Below are 17069 nucleotides of genomic sequence, written 5' to 3'. Positions count from 1 at the left end.
TTGCTTTCAAAATAAAAGCTCACAAATTCTACGCGTTCTAAGGCACGGATGGAAACTCACCCAGGAGCTATAGCCCGCAGTCATTTAATTCTGAAAGTGTGTCAACTAACACCCTTCACACATTTTTACCCCCGACATATACGTTCACCTACTATTCTTTGCGTTTTGTCTTTTATTTGCTTAACGGAAGTGCTGCTTTCTTTTATTGTTGTAAGTTTGACAGGGACGCTTCCCACTCCCACCTCTGACACTCTTTCCACTTTGGAAGAAAGACTGAAAAAACTGTGCACGGTAACCTGGAGATTGTCCACGTTTACAGCATTCAGAGCCCGCAGCTCCACTCCACATCTGCAGCGGCTGCGCAAAGAGTGCGCGCACAGCACCGGGCATCAAGTTATTCCACTGTAATTGTTTTAAATCCTTTTTATGCTGTTAAAAAAATGTTTGCCTTGTGCACTGTGTTTTTTCTCCTCACTACGTGGTTTTCCGTGGAGAGTAACCCCAGCCCTGTGTTGGGAGATGTAGTCGTGGACAGACACTTCATCCCTAAAGTCTGCCCCAGGGAGGTCAAAAACGGAGATTATGTACGTTATCACTATAATGCGTCATTTATCGACGGGAAAACATTTGATTCGAGGTGAGTCCGTCGACATTATTTCTTGAATTATAAGTGCATGTTTTACAATTTTAACATTGTTCTCAAATCTGACAATTAGTGCGCTGCAGAGGCCTTAAACCTACATGCAGCAGAGCCATTTGGAAAATGTTCTCTAAAACTCAACACGGGCGGCCTGCAGTAAATCTCCTCAAAGTACACTTCTGTCACTTTCTTTGTTAACCTTTTCCTCACAGCCACCAGAGAGGAGCAGCCAAAGTCGGCCTGATCGGGGAGGGTCGACTAATCACAGGTGTTGATAAAGGTCTGCAGGGCATGTGTGTGAATGAACGCAGGAAAATCACAGTCCCCCCACACCTGGCCTATGGAAGCACCGGGGCAGGTAAATCCAGATCGTTGTTATAGTATTTATATTATGTATATGGGTATTGACTGTTGAATTACAGAAAAATACAACAATAAAATGCAAATTTAACAGAGAGACACTGTTATCTTGCCAGAAGAAAGTCTGTGAGGATGTGATTCTGTTTTACTTGGTTTACAGGAAACACTGTCAGCGTGTTGATGATTGTAAGTGGCTTGTTCTGTTTGCTCTATTTTCCTTTCTGATGTGTTTGAAATCATATTTTCAGGAGATGTAGTTCCTCCAGACACCACCCTGGTGTTCGACATCCAACTGCTAGATCTGTGGAACAAGGCTGACCTGGTCATTACCAAAACCATCACCACTCCTAAAGACTGCAAACGCTCTGTGATGCGTACCGACTTTGTGCGTTACCACTTTAACGGCACCCTGCTCGACGGCACCAACTTCGACTCCAGGTGAATTTAAGTGGCTGCTTGTATCTGTGTCAGTGACATTTTATCAATTAATTAGAATTAGTAAATTAAAAATAGTAACAAAATACAAATGACAGCCTCTGTGTGTCTGTACTGTGTCAGACAGGGATGTTGTGAAGTTGTGTGTTTGACTTGTATGAGCCCTACGCAGCTACACAAGGAAGCAGACCCACAATTCCTTAGTGGGTGAGGGCTGGATGATCAAAGGCATGGATGAGGGCCTGCTGGGCATGTGTGTGGGAGAGATCAGAAATATCGTCATCCCACCATTCAAAGGCTACGGAGAAAAGGGATCCGGTGTGTACAAATGGCAAATGCATCCTCGCTTTTTCAAAAAGACTCTCATGTCACATAACATTTTCACTTTCTGTCTTCAAGGCACAGAGATTCCCTCCCAGGCGACTCTGGTGTTTGATGTCCTGCTGGTGGACATCCACAACCCGAAGGATAACATCACCATTGAGAACCAGGTGGTGCCCGAGTCGTGCAAACGCAGGTCTGTGGTTGGGGATTTCATCCGGTACCACTACAACGGCACCTTCCTGAATGGAATCCCCTTCGACAGCAGGTGAGTTCAGGTCACGCTGGCTGTAACGGGTTCTTGTAATGCTGCTGGTTTTGACATTGAGGAGGTTTCATCATTGCCTGCAGTTACCGGAGGAACAGCACCTACAACACCTATATAGGGAAGGGCTATCTGATTGCAGGTATGGACCAGGCCCTGCAGGGGGTCTGCACTGGAGAGAGGAGGAGGGTCACCGTCCCTCCACACCTGGCGTACGGAGAGCAAGGAGCAGGTACGTTACTGTAGTGTGAGCAAAGGTTTCTTCTACCTCACAGTGAGAGTCTGCACCAACAGAAATCTTGAAAGTTGACCATGTAAACAATTTCACTTTGTGTGGTCTGTCCAGGTGATGTGATCCCCCCTTCAGCTGTCGTTGTCTTCGACATCCATGTCATCGATTTCCACAACCCTAACGACACAGTGGAAATTCAGATCACACACAGACCTGAGGTGTGCAATGACACCACCGCTGTGAATGACCTCGTGCACTACCATTATAACTGCAGCCTGTTGGACGGCACACTACTCTTTTCTTCGTGAGTCGCCACAGCACCATTTTCATCCTCCACACAGCAAATGTACTTTTAACTTATGTGATAACGTCCTCAGGCATGACTATGAGCACCATCAGGATGCGGTGCTGGGGTCGGACAAGGTGATTGACGGCCTGGATGAAGGCCTACAGGGAATGTGTGTGGGAGAGAAGAGGATGGTGGTAGTGCCACCTCACCTTGGCCATGGAGAAAAAAGCGGTGAGACATCTGCTGTGTGAAGAGTCACACTTTGACAGACAACAGCACGAACTTACACATTCATTTCTATTAATTACTTCCATATTAAATGAAAGTGTTGTGTTGTCATTCTGTTAGTCATTGGTGTCCCTAGCAGCGCTGTGTTGGTCTTTGAAATTGAATTGATCAACTTTGAGAAGGGCGTGCCACCTGGTTACTTGTTTGTGTGGCTCGACGACACTCCTGCAGACCTCTTTAAAGCTCTGGACATCAACAAGAATGGAGAGGTGCCACAAGAGGAGGTAGGTTTGACCAATCACCTTTTCTAATCTGCAGGCTGAATGTTGTCTCATGACAAAAAACTGGACAATTTATGGTAAAATCATCCAAGTGCAAGGCATACATACCAATTAGAGGAGAATGCAGTTTTCACCCCATTTGGTGGCCCCTGGTGGTAACATCCAGAATAACTATAATAATTACATTAATTAAATTCCTCATCTACCAAACGTAAACTATTAAAACATGTTCTGAAAGTCTTCATGAGTTCAGGGAGCTTAAACCCCACCATTTCTATTATAAAAAGCCTATGATGTATTGCTAAAGTGGTAAAGATCATGTGATATTAAATAAAAACTGTACACATGGGACCTTTTAATAACGTCTGTGCTCATATCAAAGTCTTTGATAAGATTTAACTTCTTTTTTTTCTGTCTCCTAAACTCTAGTTTGGGGAGTTCATAAAGCTGCAGGTGTCAAAGGGCAAGGGTCGTATAAAGCCTGGACTGACCATGGAGCAGGTTGTCACTGACATGTTCCAAAACCAGGACCGAAACAAAGATGGCGTTATCACGGACAACGAGCTCAAACTGAAGGTAGATGAGGACAAGGAGCGGGAGCAGGCACGGCACGAGGAATTGTGATGAGGACAAAATACTTTGTTTCTCTCAGGGATAAAACCCCAACACCTTAAAAAAAACAAGCAACAAGTCTTTCCCCGTACAGCGTCATGGTTTAATATTTCCATACCACATTGGACAGTCTTTTTTTTAAAATGACAAGAAAATAGTGCACAGATTTGTGTGTGTGTGGATTTCTGTGTTGTATGATTGTTTGTGTTTAATAATTGTATTTTAGAAAAACCAAACAAAGCACCTTTATCTGTCCCTGAAAATCACATGAATTAAAATGTTTGTAAGAAAACAGTCATCGGGTCAGTTTTTGTCTGCACAGAAAATCCTCTTGACATCTCAAAAACAACTCTACCTGAATATTGATACACTGTTGTTCAATGACTAACATTGACTTTTCATGTCTTTTCTGCACTTTTTGGAGCAAGTTGAAACATTTGCGACAAAAAGGCAGGAGTGCACAAAAAACAACAATCAGGAAAAAGTTCAACTTGGTGAGTGTTTGCTCTTTTGTACAGTCATAGCACCAAAACCAATATTAGATAAATAAAAGTCACTGAGCTGACAGGATCAAAGCTCGGGGGAAATCTGTTTAAATGGAAGGGAGATCAAGCCCTTTTTGTTTAAATAAATGAAACTTAAGATCTCTGATAATAATGCTGCCTGACATCAGGAAATTGTTGTAGCTCTGCATCAAAGCCCAGGAAAAAGTAGGTAAATAAAATACTTTAAAATGTATCAGCTAGATCAGATTAAACTATGTACACAGAGTGAGATAGACAGTACATACAGAACACACACCGAATATGAGGTCCAAGAGTTGGCAGATTGAGACATTTAAAGCAGCTTGTCTTCATCCAGTAAAAACAACAAAATAAAAGTTAGTAACTTGCTAAATGGAGTGAAAACAGGAAAGACAAAAAAAACATACTTCCTTCAGAGGGAGGGCTGCTGGTGTGTAACTCTATCCTCCCTATACTGAGTTACAGGTATGATGGGGTGGCTAATTCCCTGTCAAGTCTATAAAGCTGCCATATTACTTTTTTAGACTTTAGGTAGGATGGCTCTGATTCACAGTAAAAAGAGTGTTAAACTAAAGAGTGTGTGATGTGCACCATTCACGTGCACATGTTAAAATGTTCAGTCTCTATAACTGGTTTAAGGATAGTGGAGACTGTCCAGCATGTCCTGTGCTGAATGCAGTGAACACGTTCCTCTCTGTGTATTTTGTCACACAGTGTCCACTTCTGTTTACTTACTATCTCTTGATGAGGTGATGTGCCCGAGAATGGCGTTTGGAACGTCCATTGTCTCATCCTTCACCAGCACGATGTCAAAAGAGTTGACGTACAACTCTTTTCTTTCTTCCACCTGAGACATTCAGACAATGAGCATCCAGTTTCTGACAGTTTACTAGATAATACTACACATTAATCTCACCTGGTCGTTGAGGAAGCCAATGGTCAGGATGTTCTGAGGCTCAGATACCCCATCAGCCATGGTCAGGTCTCCCAGAGAGTCTCCCAGCAGCAGCACGTTAGGTCGACCCTGTAGCTCTCTGAGGCAAGCAGCATGTGATAGAGCACCTTCCCTCTTGTTGAAGGTGTGGATCAGTTGGCCTTTGAAAGCTTGCAGGATCCCCTAATCAACAACACAGCAAGAGGTGAAAAAATGTCACTGAAAGTCTATTATATGTGCATCACATAAAAGTTAAGAGTAACTCACAGTGTGGTCAAAGTCCATGTAGTTGGAGATGATGTGGACATTTGGATGAAAGACACGGTTCTGTCGGATCACCTCCTCCAGGACATCGCCAACACCAGCAGAGAAGATCAGCAAAGGCACCTGGTTCTCAGCCAGGCGGTCAAAGAACACTTTGTAGCCATCCCTTTAGACAAAAATACACCGGGCATGGTGGTTTAAATAACCACATGCAGATTCTTTTATAATAATAATCTTTTGTCAAGTAGTGTGACAAGAAATTAGATATCCAAAGTAGAATCCCAGCTAATTATTGTCAGTAAATATATATATACTATTGCCTTTTTAAAAATAAAGTATGAATATGCTGTAAGTGTGTACCTCAGCATGGCACTGGATTCCTTCACAGCCTGTGACAGCATGTCTTTTCTGATCCTCTGCTGAATTAGCAGCTCATGGACTTTTGTCCACCTGTAGAGAGCAGCACAAGTATGTGATTTTTACCTTGCTCGTTTTCAATCTGCTCATCTTCCTCTAGTCAAGTCAATGTTATTTATATAGCGCCTATAACAATGAGAACTTTACAGAGAAATCGTAAGAAAAACTTAAATATGGATTTACATTATGTAAACATAATCCAGAGAATCAACCAAGCTTGTGACATATACAGGTTAACACAAAGGATTATTATTTGGATGTGTTTATTTCGTACCACTCCACCATGAGAGGCAGCTTTTCTTCCACACTGCGGCTCGCATCTATCTCTATTGGATAATATGTGTTCATCAGTTCCCGCATCTGCAATGGACCAATAAAAAACACTAAAAAACAGGGTTTCCAGCAAATCATAAACTGAACTGTAATTTGTAGTTTCATCAAGCGTAATTACTGCCCTTATCACTCCACCTTTTTAGTGCAGTCTTCATTAATCAACAACCGGTTATCAAGGATGTCTACCAAAAGCAAGGAAACACAGAAACACAATACAATCCATGTGCAAAGCAGAGTGCAGGCATCAGCTCATAATAATACTGCATGATGAGGATGATGAGATAATCTGCGTGCTTACTGTGGGTGGTGGGAACTCTCTTGCCATTGTGAGCAAATCTGGTCAGTGTCATGTCAAAATCTGAGATTACCTGTAAAAAAAGATGGTGCTAAAAAAATTATCTGTCACTCACTGAAAACAAACCAATGTATAATTCATTTAAGTATACATTAAATGTTTCTAACTCTAAACCATAAAAACAATACACACACATGCCTGGCTACGACTTCCCCTTAGAGCTCTCACTCACCTGCAGGTTTCCTGCACCTGCTCGCTGCATGGCATAGATCGTCTCCTCCACTCTGCCGCGTTCCCTCATCAGCACCGAGCACTTTGATAGCTCCGGGATCTGAGTGGCAGAGATTTCAGTTTTCTAATCCATGTTTATTAAAATATTGACTCACAGATAGAAAGAGGTTTCTGGAGGTTTCTTTATAGCCATAAGCTTAACATTAATGCCAAGCCTATAAAGTTATTAGAGGAGCTTCTTCACCTCAGTTTTGATCAGCTGATGCCAGATGGCCAGAACTGTCCGCACTGGTGTGTAGATCCAGGGAACATGGTATATCTGCAAGTAAAAGTGGAAACATTTCAGAGACATACATTTAGCATGTCAGAACTGATTGTGTTTTAAAGTTGGTTTCATGTTTACATAAAAATATTTTATATTTAATTGTAAATTCAGACTTTTAGACCACTCTGCTTGTAGAAAACTACAAAATAATGAAACATTTTACAGAAATGAAACATTTTATTTTTTTTCCTTTTAGTACCCATGTTCATCTATTATAAGCAGTTATAGAACTATTTAACTGCTTTACGAGCTTCTTCTCGGTCTACACGCTACAGCTAAAAATAACCTGCTGACGGTGCAGTATTGCAGCACAGAAATAATACACGGACTGTTCTAATGCTAGACAAAATTAGCGCATAAAAGAATAAAACAAAACACTTAGTCCTTCGTTATTATTATTATTACACCTAAAGTGTGACAGTATTTGAACGTATTCGGCCTGTCCTGCTACTCTTGCAACGATTACGTAACATCTAACACCAACAACTTACCATTTTCAAACGGAAACGGTTACGTGTCAGCGAAACTTAACGTGCCTTTGAAACAATCGTTATATTTTGTTCATGTATATGTGTCTATATACACATTTTAACTGTGAATACGTGAAATAATCGTTTACAAGCCGCTGCAGCGGTTTGAATGGTGTTTACATTCCTATAGGTTGCACCAAAAAGCTTCCCCCTACCACTGCATACAAAACATGGTTCCGGCCTATATTTGTTCCTATTGCACTGAGAGGATGCGGCGTTCCATACTAACTTTTTATAAATGTTTAAACTTTAATACTGATACATCTGTCGTTGACATTATGAGGGTAATTCTGGCTTTCCCATGTTTGAAATTTAGTGCTTGTACTGCTCCACGTTCCTTATTTTAACACATACTATGAGTTCACTTATTTTTGTATATCGCGTTTATATCAAAGGAGGACATGCCGACCATGAGATATGTTACATATAGGAAGCATAAATCCAACCCCATAACCCGCATAACCCCCCATAACCCCACTTCAAACTAAACGAGCTTTTAAATTAATCACAATCAGAAAATTAAATTCACTAACAGCACCACTAGATGGAGACAAACCTCTATCTTTTCCACCTACTATAAGGCTTGCTATCTAAGTTTTCACACTTTATTCGACGTTTTACTGATAGTAACCTTTTTATTTCCCGTTTTATGTTTTGTTTGTGAAGCCTGTGCTGAAAATTATGAATTTATTATATAATATTATATATTATATTGTATAATATTATCATAATATTAAAGGAATTGTTGATCCCGTCTGACTTACAGCTTCCCTCTTTTAAATCCCCCGCATGGATTGATTTGATCAAATTTACTGGTAGGGGCATTTCAGTGGTTGTTGGATATTGGTGGCGACTGTATATGGAGACATGTCCCCACCCAATGGCTTTAACTAATAAATAAAAACAAGCACAGTAACATATACAAAGAAAATATTTATTTCTGTGCTAAACTCTGAGTTACAGGTTCACCCTGCATGATTCATCACGAGGACAGCTATTTGTTTACATGATATATTGGTTTAAAACTTATTCTCCACGCACAAAGAATCAAATTCCACAGGAAATCTTCTGACACTATACACAATATGTTATAGTGGAACACAACAGAGTTGTGCAGTTTCAACGGAGCAAGGAATACAATGAATGTAGCTCTTTAGTTATACCCGGGACCTGGGGTCCTATGAAACACTTTGGAACAGTGGATAAACAGTGCATAAAATTATATGTGTATTTTACACAACACAACGTCCATTTGATAACGTGCTCTTATTCATTGAGGCAAAAAAGCAGAATAAATACTGCCGGCAAGCAGTGCACACACAAAACGAGTCCACTGAAACCAACAAACCATCCATAAGGTTAGGGAATATGAGCCAGTGTCCCTAAAGCACGAGAACAGATTTTCAATCTGTTTAAGTAAAACCAAACATGCCCCCCCCCCCCCCCCCCCATTTATTTGTGTCTATTTATGCAACAATTTTTTTGTCCAGATATAATATTTACTACTTAAATTCTACATATGAATTGGAATGGCAGATTTTCCTTTAGTCCTTGCTACAAAAACTGACTCTGACACAAAACTATGACACATGATTGTCTGTTTTAACACTTACAAAATGTTCACAGTGCAAAAAACATCAGCAAAAACTGGAGGTAGGAAAGAATTAGATGTAGCAAGAAGTTTGTTGTTACTATTTTTGCACTTACATTTTTTTTAACATTCATCACAATTAAAGCAGACAGAAAGCTTGCTTTGCTACTGTCATTTGGCATTTTTCCTCTGCAGGAATGGACTATTTCAGGGCAAAAGACCATATGCGGAATTCTTGCAGAAGCAAAACGAAGAAGAGCAGCTATTCCTGTAAAGAACTACCTATGCATGCCCAAGGTTCCTGCTGTGGAAGGACATGTTTACATTTATTATAACCTGCATCACAAACGTTGACATCATATTTTCTTAGGCATTAAGAAATGCCACAATTAAGAGGGCTAAGCTAAAAATTAAATAATAAAAAGCTCATGATACTCAACAACATTTGTTGGAAAATATAACAGCAGGCACAGTCCTATAGACAGAATAAATGTAAGGCCTGAGCTCAAAATGTGAGGCCAAATGATAACATCAGAGTGATATTTCTTTAGCCTGTCTGGCTGTTTTTCCTACACATCAGCTCTTAAGGCAAAACAAAACTTGGAAAACAACTAGGTCTATTCATCAGTAGATTAGGATGTGTTGATCAAAGCAGAGTCTCAGCATTCAATCTGAGACTGCAGCTGTCTCCGCAGAGTTAGAGTGCGTCGGTGGAGCTGCTGCATCTGCTGCATGCGGTCTCGGTGTCGAGCCAGGTTCTGGGGCATGGGGAAGTGTTGGCAGCCGTAAAGATACTGGTATGGGATGCGAACATGGCATGCCGCCGCTCTGCACCGTGGCTGAGGTAAAGGAGGCAGCAACGTCCAGCGCTTCCTCTCTGCACAGTAACGGTAGGCGTCCTTGCGGTACTGCCTGTCCACGTTGCTGCTGTTCTTCCACCCACCGATGATGAAGATGTCTTCACCCAGAAAGCAAACGGCAGCACCCTCAGTGCTGAGGACCTCTGACGGGAGGCTGTCGATGATGTCGTCAGAGATGTTTCTGCTTATTGTCTGCTGAGCGGCCTCAACTGTTACCTTGTAGTTCTTTGGACAGCAGGAAGCGGTGTGGTAGAAGCTGGTGGATGAAACAGCCATTTGAAAACTACAGTAGTTATCAAGGAGCGGTAAGGAGTCCACTTCTTGCCACTTGCGACTCTCTGTATCGTAGCAAATTGTCACGGTGCTCAGTCCGTCCTCATCGTCCGTGTCTACAGGGGTCCTGGCCATCACATACAGATAACGATCCTCCACACTCACTGTCTTTACATCTCGTAGGATCTTTGGTGCTGGCTCAAGACTTAACCACTCATCCTGCTCAGGTTCATAGACAGTGACATCCTTGAAGCCTGGACTGAAGTTGCCATGGCCACCGATACTGTAGAGCAGATCTCTGACACATGTTAGGCCGAAAGAGTGTTTGCGGGTGGTCAGGCTGTTGACCTGCTCCCAGCTGTTGAAGTTGGGGTTGTAGCGCTCCATCGTCTTTGCAAAGCCCGGCTCCATGGAGCCCGCCACATAAACATGGCCATCAGTTACAGCAATGGCGTGTCCGTCAAGGTGGTTGTGAATGTGTGGCAGGTTGACCCAACGGTCCTCAGCAACAAAATAGCCCACACACTCACTTAAATAATCTCCCCCCTCTGAAACACCACCCACAACCATGATTACATCCATGTTCTGACCAAAACGTGGCAGGATGGCTGCCGTGTAGGAAGCGCAGAGCTCTGCGCCAGATGACTTTAGCGTTTCATTGCGAACAGCATGGAGCTCCAGAGCATCAGACACCAGCTGCTGACAGGCTGCACTCTGTGCCACCAAGGGCTCCTTTCTCACCCCCTGCATCAGGTAGGACGGACCAATCTGCGGCAGCCTTAAAAGCCTGAACAGCTCCTCAAAATGTTTCTCTTTTTCCTGTATGTTTTGCTGGACCCACTTTACCACAGCCTCAAACAGCTTCTGCTCAGAGTCCACTATGATCTCCGAGTCAGACAGCCAGTCTCGCACCAGGTGGAATGGCAGTGTGTAGAATTCTTCATTGCAGATAACTTTGGGGAAGTTTCTTCTGATGGTGTCTGCAGCTTCCTTAGCCAGCTGGTCCAGTGTGTACATGTGAGCGAGGCTGTGCACGGCCACACAGTTAGACAGGGTCAACTTCTTCATCAGGAACTCGGCACAGAAGGATTTCAGCTGCCCCAGCAGGAACCTGATGGATGCAAAAAACATTTAAACTGAGGGTTCAGAGGCAGATATTACATTTCAATGGTTTTTTAATCAATTCTACTGAATCAACTTTCATCATTTGCCCCAAAATGTAGGCCTTAAGCTGTAATTTAACTGCTAAACTTGCTTTTTTCAGTCAAGCCAGTACAAGGTGTGGTTCATTTAGCGCCAGAAAGAATATGGAACAAATGTTATTGTATGTCTGAAAAGTAGAATCACCTGTCTGCGAGCTCCAACACTTCATGCACATTGGCAGTGGTCACCCTGACTTCTCCTGTGTACATGAACTGTATGACGCTCTCCACAGTCTCTGGCTCAGGTCCCGTGGCGGAGCTCCACTCTTTTAGCTCCACGCTGGCGGACTGTGACTCTGAAAACTGTCCGCCCAGCAACAGCGTGAAGTACTGCGACGCAGCGGACAAAACCGAGCGATGTGCGGCCAACGTTTGGACCCTATTCCAGGAGCTGAAAACCAGATTCACGTCGCAGAACAGCCCTGCCTTCCTCTGCTCATTCTGCCGCCGCGAGAGCTCCGAGCAGTGGGCCGAGCAGGTAAACTCCTCGGCCTCCTCCTCAGGTTCTCCGTCACCTGTTAGCGCTCCCCGAGATCCGCCGCTCTGGCTGCTGTCCTCTGGCTCTTCTGCTGCCATACCGCAGAGAGAGAAACTCAAAGGCAAATGAAATCTCTGCACTATCTTCGGTAAGAACTCATAGGTGTATATAACGCAGGTAAACAGGCATTCAAAGACTGACATACATGCGTTGCGTTCAGAGGCTTGATTGGAAAACAGGAGCACTCACTTCCGTCTTCAAGAATATTCCAAATGTGACAGGTTTGGACAGACGGACCGAAGACACCTCTGTCCGCACAGTGCTGATGGAAATACAAGGGAACTACAGGTCTTGTTGATTTTTCTGTTTTTGTTTTTTTTTTTTTTTTTTGGCGTATGAAAGATTCTTTCTTTCGGGGAAGTTTACCTTTTGTTTGAGGGATACACCGGTTTTACGCATGCGCATTGAGACTTGATACAACTGCTGGTGGTATGCGCCCTTCTGTTGTTTATATTCAGTGCTTTAATTCACATTGCATACAGCTCACAAAAATGTCATCAGATATTGTTTTGCAATACAAATTGATAACACAATAATAAATAACTTAATTTTCGCCATGCAAAGGACAGTGTTGCATTTGGGTACAACGAAAAAATACGACATGTTGGTGATAAGTTGTGTTTCATGCAGATCTTCATCATCAGAGCCAACAAAGCTCCTATCTTAACACTGTAAGACAAAAAAAGAACAATAATAATAATACACATGCCCCTCCATTGTAAAAGACAATATCAAGAAATATGTCGTAATAATAAGGTGAAAACATAGACCGTATAAAAAAACCCATCAAGCAGCAAAGCGCTTCTGGAGGCTGTGATTGGCTTTTGACATCGGACGAGATCGGGCTTCTTCGGAGCTCTCTTTCTTTGACGGCCTGCTGTTTGCTCGTTTCATTGGTCGTGGCAATTGCATCACATGATAAACGAATCAGGAAGTATTTTGGTTACACAAGGCGGAAGCTGAATCTGAAAGTGTTTTAGGGGAAAAGCATAAAACGCCATTATCGAGGAATAACACTGTCATATTTTACCCTTCACAAGGTGGAGTGGATATTCTTGTCCATTCTTGGTAAGAACGCCAACATGGTTGTGGTACATCTTTTGTTATTTTTCGTATTAGCCGACATTAGCATTGCTAATTCATCACGTTACAGGCGAGCTTTAGCCTCGGAGCTAACTTGCTAGTGGTGTTGTTTTTGTTCGTGTAGTTAAGAACAGCAGGTTCAACTGGTTTTGTCATCAGTTTGTTTAGACTTTGTTTTTCTTAAATAATAATATATCAATAAAAAATTAGGGTTGGTTATTGGAGTCAGTGTGGACGCGAGAAAAAATAACAATTGAGTATAAACAGTCACTTTACCAGATGCATTGTTGGCACAAAGTATATGTAAAGTGGTAACAAGGGGGAAAACGTTTTTTGGAAGTGATTACTTTATAATTAAGTTGACAAAATAATGTAGACGTGACGTGAAATTTGCTTCCAATTGGTTTTGATTTGATTGGTCAAATTTAATATTTTGGAAGCCTGGATACTAAGCCTTTTGATGGATAAAAGTATCAATCACATATACCATAATACCAGGGATGCACAGTCTTTAGATATGGTCTGTTTGGACCTTATTTTGTTAAGTGTGTGCATTTAAGATCATGTGTTTCAGACTACAGCTGCTCGTCCCATTATGGTTTTTGCCACCAAGAGTTTGATCTTTGACTTCTTTCACTATAAGTGCCTGTGTTCCCAGACGGTACTTCCATATTTACACCTGCTAATTTCCGATCATCTCATCCTCAGTCTCTTACCTGTCAATGGCTGGGCGAGGTGGAGGAGCGAGCAGGCCTAATGGTGCTGCTGCAGCAAACAAAATCTGCCAGTTCAAACTGGTGCTGCTGGGGGAGTCAGCTGTGGGAAAGTCAAGCTTAGTGCTGCGTTTTGTCAAAGGCCAATTTCATGAATTCCAGGAGAGTACGATTGGAGGTAAGAGACACCTGAACACCAATTATAAAATGCTATAATTCCACCTAAGTGCATTGTTCTTCTTTTTCCAGCTGCCTTCCTCACACAGACTGTCTGCCTTGACGACACCACTGTGAAGTTTGAGATCTGGGACACAGCAGGTCAAGAGCGCTACCATAGCCTGGCTCCGATGTACTACAGAGGAGCACAGGCAGCCATTGTGGTCTACGATATTACTAACACAGTAGGTTTAAGATGAAATTCAGGCATTGCTAAAGATAGAAATTTTACTACTTACCGTACTAGTTTTTTCTGTGTGTTGTTAGTTTGTTAGTTTTGTTAAAAGTTGTGTGTTTAAAATTAGTTGAAACGTATGTATTTGTTCATACATGTGTTGATTTTCAGATCATGTCATAAACATCCTGTCAAAAGTACAAATTGTTCCATCAAGTTTAAAAAAAGCTGTTATTAGGAATACTTTGGGTGAGAACGATACTAATAAAGTGTGTCGGGTTATCAGGATACCTTTGCACGTGCAAAAAACTGGGTGAAGGAGCTCCAGAGACAAGCCAGTCCCAACATAGTGATCGCTTTAGCTGGCAACAAGGCAGACATCGCAAACAAGAGAGCCGTAGATCTTCAGGTATGAAGATTTGTAAAAATGACTGTCAATGAATTTAAACATATTAAATGACAACATTTATACTTAAATCGAAATCTTGTGTGTAATGTCCTCAGGAGGCACAGGCATATGCTGATGACAACAGTCTGCTTTTCATGGAGACCTCAGCCAAGACTGCCATGAATGTTAATGAAATTTTCATGGCTATTGGTGAGTAAAACTTACAATTTTCAGTAAATAAAAGGTGACACTGTTCTGATCAAACTTAACTACAATGACAGATTTCATTTAATTATCTGTATTCCTGTCCCTGTAGCAAAGAAGCTACCGAAGAGTGATCCTCAGGGCGGGGCTGGACCAGGTGGTCGGACAAGGACAGGAGTGGATCTACAAGAAGCTAGCCCTCAGGGCCGCACCAGCCAGTGCTGTGGTGGCAATTAACAAGTACAAAACAATGAACTTAGTAAATGAGCCCTGAACATTATTTTAAGGACTACACATAGCTAAATAGCTAAAACCCAGAGAGGCAGGGGGGGCAGAGCTGCTCACCACTCCTGCACTTAAACTGAAAGTACAGATGAGATTATCTGGATCCTCTTTGATTAAAGGAACTTTTTTTTAAAAAAAAGAATCATAAGCTAGAGGGAATTCACAATATCCCTCACTACTTCTCTTCTGTCTTTCTCCCCATGTAATGTCTGTCTACCTCTCTTTTCATCTTCAGCCTCTGTCTCAGTTGATTGAAAAAAAAAACAGTTTTAAATGAACTTTTGTGAAGATGAGGTTGTCAGCCATTTTTGTATGTGTGTATATAGTATATAAAGCATATACTTATATATGCACTCACACTTACACATGTTCTATTAATTTCCTTCCACACTGATCTTTATAGAAGAAATACCCAACTATTACCAATGCAAAATTACAAATGGTGGCATTGTTAAGGCTTTTGTCTTCTTGCAATTTAGATTTTGAACCACGTTTGCACCTGCTGTTAGCATGATAACATATCTGGACAATAAGATATGCTTTTATCGTATCTCCTCAATTTGCAAATTCGTGACATCCCAGCTTATGGACGTGCCAGGAGACTTGCATACTAAGTCCAGCAAAAGAGTTTAGTAGCTTCTCATCTTCTCAGCATGTTAAAGCTAATAGGGAGACACAGAGGTGTGAAAGCTTGCTGAGTGATGCCTGTCTGGCCATTTGCATACCAGTCCGAATGTGTTTTGTGTGCATTTACACAAATGATGTCTTCAGGCATCCAGATAGAAATCATGTTTTAATGCCAGGTGTTATTCGTTATAGGGACCTGGATAAGACAAAGCTTCAATCTTTGCTCACTGAAGCAGATCACAATCTGATTTCAGACTACAAACCCTGGGAGGTGTTTCAGACCCGTATAGCAAATGCCGTTTTCATTCACTGTGCATTGACAACTGTAATACCAGAGAGTTGTTAGCCTTTTATAAACAAAATGTGAACTTCTAAATCTAAAAAGTAATAAATAACATTCAATGCAATTCTTTGGTTTTGAGTTGATTTGCAGTGTACAGTTTGGCATTAGATGACATTCCTAATGCATTTTTGTGCATGTGCTCGTTTAAAAATTACATTTTAAAAGAAAAATCACAGATACTTGCTGCAAATATCAGCTTTAATTTGAGGTGCTCTTTACCTAACTATAAACAAATGTCTGAATTAAAATGTGTCCATACATTGCAGAGAATTTCTGTTGCAGGTGGAAAAAAACCATCAGTAAACACTAGGTGGCAGCATCACACTTGATTCCTAATACAAAACACTACTGATCGCATGTGTAGCTTCTGTTCATCAATAAACAAAGAGATAGAAGCTGTCATTCACCATTTTTTATTACTTAAGTGTTCCAGTTAGCACCATCAGCTTATGTTCCTGCACTGCTGGACTTTGATTTAAATAATTGTTGTGATGACTAGCTTTGAAGTCCACATCACTGGTTGGAGGCTGATAAATTCCACTTGCATCTTGCCTGGCTGATTTTTTTTTTATGAAATGGCCAACATTTTACAGTGATGATGAGTTCAGTGTGCTTAGATTGGGGGTGGTGGAACAGAATTAACATCTTCACATTCACGGCAGAGCTGCGATTAGCTACAGCTTGAATTGTGCCGTCAGTCTGCCATAATCGCTCAGCCATTACACATCTAAATCTGTGTGCTCTCAAAACGACATGTTACTGGGTGAAAGCTGGGAATCTGCTTTTATTATCTGATAACTGGTGAAACCTTGAAACAAGATACTTATCTACACACTGTGGATAAGTATCTTGCTTCTAGCCCTTTAATGGGATTATTACAACATGCATCTGGAAACATTTATACCAGCTGACAGTCTGCAGATGTATATAATTTAAATATATCCTGTATGTGCCTGTGTTACAGTACAGAAATGTATCCTCTACAACGGCAGTGCACATAAAATGGCAGTTTGACGAATTATGCTGTTGTGTTGCACCCCGTGGAGGATTCAACA

The 17069-nt window shown here is 41.6% G+C and overlaps 4 protein-coding genes across 5 annotated transcripts; 2 read left to right on the top strand and 2 right to left on the bottom strand.

The window, feature by feature from the left end:
* The first annotated feature begins 440 nt into the window (after window positions 1-440).
* Window positions 441-3955, top strand: fkbp10b (FKBP prolyl isomerase 10b). Its single transcript, XM_028431952.1, has 10 exons — window positions 441-637; window positions 853-998; window positions 1249-1438; window positions 1608-1753; window positions 1835-2024; window positions 2108-2253; window positions 2368-2557; window positions 2631-2773; window positions 2891-3054; window positions 3481-3955. Exons 1-10 carry the CDS (start codon window positions 441-443, stop codon window positions 3673-3675), a joined length of 1707 nt encoding a protein of 568 aa, XP_028287753.1. The 3' UTR covers window positions 3676-3955.
* LOC114452576 (7-methylguanosine phosphate-specific 5'-nucleotidase-like) lies at window positions 3754-7637 on the bottom strand. Of its 2 annotated transcripts, XR_003672283.1 has the most exons (11): window positions 7478-7637; window positions 6906-6980; window positions 6663-6761; window positions 6434-6503; window positions 6271-6317; window positions 6077-6162; window positions 5746-5835; window positions 5389-5551; window positions 5104-5304; window positions 4108-5034; window positions 3754-4077 (listed from the first exon to the last, which is right to left on the bottom strand). XR_003672283.1 is itself a non-coding variant. In XM_028431953.1 (10 exons), exons 1-10 carry the CDS (start codon window positions 7478-7480, stop codon window positions 4915-4917), a joined length of 954 nt encoding a protein of 317 aa, XP_028287754.1. In that variant the 5' UTR covers window positions 7481-7637; the 3' UTR covers window positions 3754-4914. The 2 variants fall into 2 exon arrangements, 1 of the variants encoding a protein (XP_028287754.1); XM_028431953.1 differs by having other exon boundaries at window positions 3754-5034.
* Window positions 7638-9058: 1421 nt separating this feature from the next.
* klhl11 (kelch-like family member 11) lies at window positions 9059-12262 on the bottom strand. Its single transcript, XM_028431951.1, has 2 exons — window positions 11588-12262; window positions 9059-11351 (listed from the first exon to the last, which is right to left on the bottom strand). Exons 1-2 carry the CDS (start codon window positions 12121-12123, stop codon window positions 9767-9769), a joined length of 2121 nt encoding a protein of 706 aa, XP_028287752.1. The 5' UTR covers window positions 12124-12262; the 3' UTR covers window positions 9059-9766.
* A 627-nt stretch (window positions 12263-12889) lies between these two features.
* LOC114452577 (ras-related protein Rab-5C-like) lies at window positions 12890-16078 on the top strand. Its single transcript, XM_028431954.1, has 6 exons — window positions 12890-13048; window positions 13772-13954; window positions 14026-14177; window positions 14454-14576; window positions 14672-14765; window positions 14872-16078. Exons 2-6 carry the CDS (start codon window positions 13786-13788, stop codon window positions 14994-14996), a joined length of 663 nt encoding a protein of 220 aa, XP_028287755.1. The 5' UTR covers window positions 12890-13048; window positions 13772-13785; the 3' UTR covers window positions 14997-16078.
* Window positions 16079-17069: the final 991 nt, after the last annotated feature.

This window comes from Parambassis ranga, chromosome 19 (assembly GCF_900634625.1).
Source record: "Parambassis ranga chromosome 19, fParRan2.1, whole genome shotgun sequence".
Taxonomy (NCBI): domain Eukaryota; kingdom Metazoa; phylum Chordata; class Actinopteri; family Ambassidae; genus Parambassis; species Parambassis ranga.
The sequence above is the reverse complement of the archived record's forward strand: the minus strand, read 5'-3'. Positions and strand labels throughout refer to the sequence as shown.

Excerpts from the sequence above, each read along its gene's own strand:
- fkbp10b (XM_028431952.1), top strand. The coding sequence starts at position 441 with ATGTTTGCCTTGTGCACTGTGTTTTTTCTCCTCACTACGTGGTTTTCC. Across the intron at positions 638-852 it reads GGGAAAACATTTGATTCGAG|CCACCAGAGAGGAGCAGCCA; the intron begins GTGAGTCCGTCG and ends TTTTCCTCACAG. Across the intron at positions 2,025-2,107 it reads GGAATCCCCTTCGACAGCAG|TTACCGGAGGAACAGCACCT; the intron begins GTGAGTTCAGGT and ends CATTGCCTGCAG.
- LOC114452576 (XM_028431953.1), bottom strand. Across the intron at positions 6,318-6,433 it reads GAGAGTTCCCACCACCCACA|ACATCCTTGATAACCGGTTG; the intron begins GTAAGCACGCAG and ends TGCTTTTGGTAG. Across the intron at positions 6,163-6,270 it reads ATGAAGACTGCACTAAAAAG|ATGCGGGAACTGATGAACAC; the intron begins GTGGAGTGATAA and ends GGTCCATTGCAG.
- klhl11 (XM_028431951.1), bottom strand. The coding sequence starts at position 12,123 with ATGTCAGTCTTTGAATGCCTGTTTACCTGCGTTATATACACCTATGAG. Across the intron at positions 11,352-11,587 it reads GTGTTGGAGCTCGCAGACAG|GTTCCTGCTGGGGCAGCTGA; the intron begins GTGATTCTACTT and ends TGCATCCATCAG.
- LOC114452577 (XM_028431954.1), top strand. The coding sequence starts at position 13,786 with ATGGCTGGGCGAGGTGGAGGAGCGAGCAGGCCTAATGGTGCTGCTGCA. Across the intron at positions 14,178-14,453 it reads TCTACGATATTACTAACACA|GATACCTTTGCACGTGCAAA; the intron begins GTAGGTTTAAGA and ends TCGGGTTATCAG. Across the intron at positions 14,766-14,871 it reads TGAAATTTTCATGGCTATTG|CAAAGAAGCTACCGAAGAGT; the intron begins GTGAGTAAAACT and ends CTGTCCCTGTAG.